Source organism: Lepidothrix coronata, unplaced genomic scaffold (genome assembly GCF_001604755.1).
Source record: "Lepidothrix coronata isolate B3197 unplaced genomic scaffold, Lepidothrix_coronata-1.0 Scaffold447, whole genome shotgun sequence".
Taxonomy (NCBI): Eukaryota; Metazoa; Chordata; class Aves; order Passeriformes; family Pipridae; genus Lepidothrix; species Lepidothrix coronata.
This window is the reverse complement of record NW_016690627.1, coordinates 50,259-54,565: the sequence shown is the minus strand read 5'-3', so window position 1 is coordinate 54,565 and position 4,307 is coordinate 50,259. Positions and strand designations below refer to the sequence as shown.

The 4,307-nt window shown below is 65.6% G+C and overlaps 1 protein-coding gene across 1 annotated transcript in view; it reads left to right on the top strand.

Annotated features, from left to right (window-relative positions):
* The first annotated feature begins 282 nt into the window (after positions 1–282).
* MAP3K12 (mitogen-activated protein kinase kinase kinase 12) overlaps positions 283–4,307 on the top strand; it is a 7,554-nt gene continuing 3,529 nt past the window's right edge. Inside the window, exons 1-6 of the mRNA XM_017839657.1 lie at positions 283–488; positions 1,376–1,567; positions 2,353–2,511; positions 2,833–2,991; positions 3,277–3,385; positions 3,702–3,811. Coding sequence (XP_017695146.1) covers positions 286–488; positions 1,376–1,567; positions 2,353–2,511; positions 2,833–2,991; positions 3,277–3,385; positions 3,702–3,811 — 932 coding nt within the window. The 5' untranslated portion in view covers positions 283–285. The remainder of the gene's footprint in view (positions 489–1,375; positions 1,568–2,352; positions 2,512–2,832; positions 2,992–3,276; positions 3,386–3,701; positions 3,812–4,307) is intronic.

The window sequence follows — 4,307 nt, the reverse complement described above, 5'->3', positions numbered from 1 at the left end:
GTGTGAGGGGGCAAAGGGGGAGGCAAGGGCACAAGGGGGGAAAGGGAGGAGGGGGAAAAAGGAGCAAAGGAGGGTCCAAGGGAGGGTGTGAGGAGGGCAAGGGGGCAAAAGAGGGAGAAAAGGATGGGGCAGTGGGACAAAGGAAGGTCCAAGGGTGGGAAAGTAGGGTATGAGGGGGGCAAAGGAGGGGGCGAGGGGGCAAAGAGGAGTGTTGTGGGTGGCATAGCCATGGGTGTGGGGGTGCTCTGGGGGCTGTGGGGGTGCTCTGGGTGCTGTGGGGGTGCCATGGCTGTGGTGCCCACAGACCCCTGGGAGGTGCCGTTTGAGGAGATCCTGGACCTGCAGTGGGTGGGCAGTGGGGCACAGGGTGCCGTGTTCCTGGGCCGCTTCCACGGCGAGGAGGTGGCCGTGAAGAAGGTGAGGGACCTCAAGGAGACCGACATCAAACACCTGCGCAAGCTCAAGCACCCCAACATCATCACCTTCAAGTGAGCGGGGGGGCCGCTGGTGCCAGTGTGGGGGCACGGGGGCACCGTGGGCACGGGGCCACCCTGGGCATGGGGCATGGAACATGGTGTGGAGCATGGAATGTGGTGTGGGGCATGGTCATGCCAGGGTCATGGAGTGTGGATGTGGCACAGGAAAGCCATGGTGATGGGGAGCGCCACGAGTGTGACAGAACATGGGCATGGCAAAGGGCATGGAACATGCTAGAACATGTGGGCACGGGGCATGGACACGCCGTAGGCATGGGCATGGAGTGGGCATGAGGGGTGAAGGCATAGACACTCCATGGGCGTGGACATGGCATGGGCCATGGGTGTGGTGTGGGCATGGGGAACACCATGAACAGGGCACGGACACAGCATGGGCATGGCATGGGCACGGACACAGCATGGGCATGGCATGGGCACGGACACAGCATGGGCATGGCACGGGCACAGGCACAACAGGGACACAGCCTGGGCATGAGCATAGACATGGCATGAGCATGAGTGTGGGCACAGGCACAGAGGTCATGGACATGCCATAGGCATGAGCATGGACATGGCATGAGCATGGACACAGCACGGACATGGCATGGGCATGGTCACAGAGGTCATGGACATGCCATAGGCATGTCTATGGACATGGCATGAGCATGGACACAGCACGGACATGGCGTGGACATGGCATGGGTACGGTCACGGGGGTCATGGACATGCCACGGTCATGGGGCACCGACGTGTCACTGCATGGGGACCCCCAGCATGGCATGGACCGGCATGGGGGGGACATGGCACTGGCACAGGGCACTGGCACGGGGCCCACTGGTTGGGCATCCTGGCTGAATTGGGGGCCCGCAGCAGGCACTGAGGTGCCGCTGTGCCCCCAGGGGCGTGTGCACCCAGGCCCCCTGTTACTGCATCATCATGGAGTTCTGCGCCCAGGGGCAGCTCTACGAGGTGCTGCGCGCCGGGCGCAAGGTCACCCCCTCCCTGCTGGTCGACTGGTCCATGGGCATCGCCGGCGGCATGAACTACCTGCACCTGCACAAGATCATCCACCGCGACCTCAAGTCGCCCAAGTGAGCGGGGGGTGGTGGGCTCGGAGCACCCCTGGGTGCCGGGGGGTGCCCCGGGGGTGTGACTGCGATGGGGACGTGCCCGTGGCGGGGACGTGCCTGGGGTGGTGCATGACCGTGGCGGTGCCGTGCCCGCGGGGGCTGCGTGACAGTGACAGCTGCGTGTCCTTGGTGGTGCCGTGTCTGTGACGGTGCTGTGCCCGTGGCGGTTGCATGTCTGAGACCGTTGCATGTCCGTGGCAGTGCCACACCGTGGTGGTTCCATGCCCGTAGCAGTTGCATGACTGTGGCGGTGCCACGCTCGTGGTGGTGACATCCCCACAACAGGACCACACTCATGGCAGTTGCATGGCCATGGTGGTGTCCCATGGTGGTGCCATGTTGGTGTTGTCCCATGGCAGTGCCATGTCTGTATTGGTGTCCTATGGCAGTGCCATGCCCGTGGTGGTGTTGTCCCATGGCGGTGCCTTGTCCACGTTGGTGTCCCACGATGGTGCCATGTCCATGTTAGTGTCCCATGGCAGTGCCATGCCCATGCCGGTGTTGCCCCACGGCTGTTCTATGCCCACGGCAGTGCTGTCCCGTGGCAGTGTCACCATGTCGGTGTTGCCCCGTAGCAGTGCCGTGTCGGTGTTGTCCCGTGGCAGTGCCATGCCCATGGCGCTGCCGTCCCGTGGCGGTGCCGTGCCCGTGACCCGATGATGCTCGCAGCAGTTGCATGCCCGCGGCGGTGCCGTGCCCGTGTCATTGGCGTGTCATTGGCGTGGCGCTGAGCGCGTGCCCCCCAGCATGCTCATCACCTACGACGACGTGGTGAAGATCTCGGACTTCGGCACCTCCAAGGAGCTCATCGACAAGAGCACCAAGATGTCCTTTGCCGGCACCGTGGCCTGGATGGCCCCCGAGGTCATCCGCAACGAGCCCGTCTCCGAGAAGGTGGACATCTGGTGAGGACGTGGGGACATCAGGGGAGCTCTGGTGGCACTGGGGACACAGCAACACACGGGGCTTTGGGGGGGCGTTGGGGACAACGGGGGGCACAGGGGACAGCAGGGACAGGGGACATTGTGGGGACCCCAGGGACACTGGGGGGAACCAGAGATGGGGACACTGGGAGTGACACTGCAGGAATGGGGGACATCAGGGGCCACAGGAGCAGGGGGCAAGGGCGACACCAGGATGGGCAGTGGCAGTGGGGGGGACCAGGGGACCGCAGGAGAACACTGGGGGTGCCCCACCGTGGGTGACAGGGCTGTGGGTGCCCCCAGGTCCTTCGGGGTGGTGCTGTGGGAGCTGCTGACGGGCGAGATCCCCTACAAGGATGTGGACTCGTCGGCCATAATCTGGGGCGTGGGCAGCAACAGCCTCCACCTCCCCGTGCCCTCCAGCTGCCCCGACGGCTTCAAGGTGCTGCTGCGCCAGTGCTGGTGAGTGCCCGGGGCACACCCCAGGGGGACACCCTGCCAGGGACAGCCCACCCTGGGGACATGCCGTGGGCACCCGTGTCACGGATGAGCCCTGCCGTGGGGGACCCCACCGTGGGGCCTGTCATTGGCACCCCAATGTGGGCAGGGCAGGGGGGACACCTGGTCGTAGAGGAGGTGCCCTCTCACCCTGGTGGTGCCCCATGTGCCCTTCTCTGGCCCTGGTCCCCCAAAAGCCTCCTCAGCACCCCCAGCACCCCTCAGAGTCGTGCTGCTCCCCCCCTCCAGGAACAGCAAACCTCGGAACCGGCCGTCCTTCCGCCAGATCCTGCTGCACCTCGACATCGCCTCCGCCGACGTCCTCTCCACCCCCCAGGAGACCTACTTCAAATCCCAGGTACCCAGCACCCTGGACTCTGGGATCCCAGGATCCCAGCACCCATGATCCCAGCACCCCAGGGTTCCAGGACCCCAGGATCCCAGCACCCCGGGATTCCAGGACCTGGGTGCCCAGTGCCTGTGGCAGCTGGTGCCCAGGATGCCCAGTGCCCTGGGTAGCCGGTGCCTGGTGCCCTGGGTGCCCTGTGGCCGTGGTGGCCGGTGCCCTGGGTGCCTGGTGCCCGTGGTGCCCGGTGGCCATGGTGGCCGGTGCCCTGTGTGCCTGGTGCCCGTGGTGCCCGGTGGCCATGGCAGCCGGTGCCCCTGTGCCACAGGCGGAGTGGCGGGAGGAGGTGAAGCTGCACTTCGAGAAGATCAAGTCGGAGGGGACGTGTCTGCACCGGCTGGAGGAGGAGCTGATCAACCGCCGGCGCGAGGAGCTCCGGTGGGGCCCTGCCCGGGGGCACTGGGGGCACTGGGGTGGGGGGGGACCATGGACAGGGGGTGCCAGCGGGTGTTGGGATACAGAGAGGGCTTTTGGGTGCCTGTCCTTGCACATGGTGGGTGCTGTGGGGTCTGTGGGTGCCTGTCCCTGCGCATGGTGGGTGCTGTGGGGTCTGTAGGTGCCTGTCCCTGCACATGGTGGGTGCTGTGGGGTCTGTGGGTGCTGGTCCTTGCACATGGTGGGTGCTGTGGGGGTCTGTGGGTGCTGGTCCCTGCGCATGGTGGGTGCTGTGGGGGTCTGTGGGTGCCTGTCCCTGCACATGGTGGGTGCTGTGGGGGTCTGTGGGTGCTGGTCCCTGCACGTGGTGGGTGCTGTGGGGGTCTGTGGGTGCTGGTCCCTGCACATGGTGGGTGCCATGGGGGTCCATGGGTGCTTGTCCTTGCACATGGTGGGTGCCATGGGGGTCCATGGGTGCTTGTCCTTGCACATGGTGGGT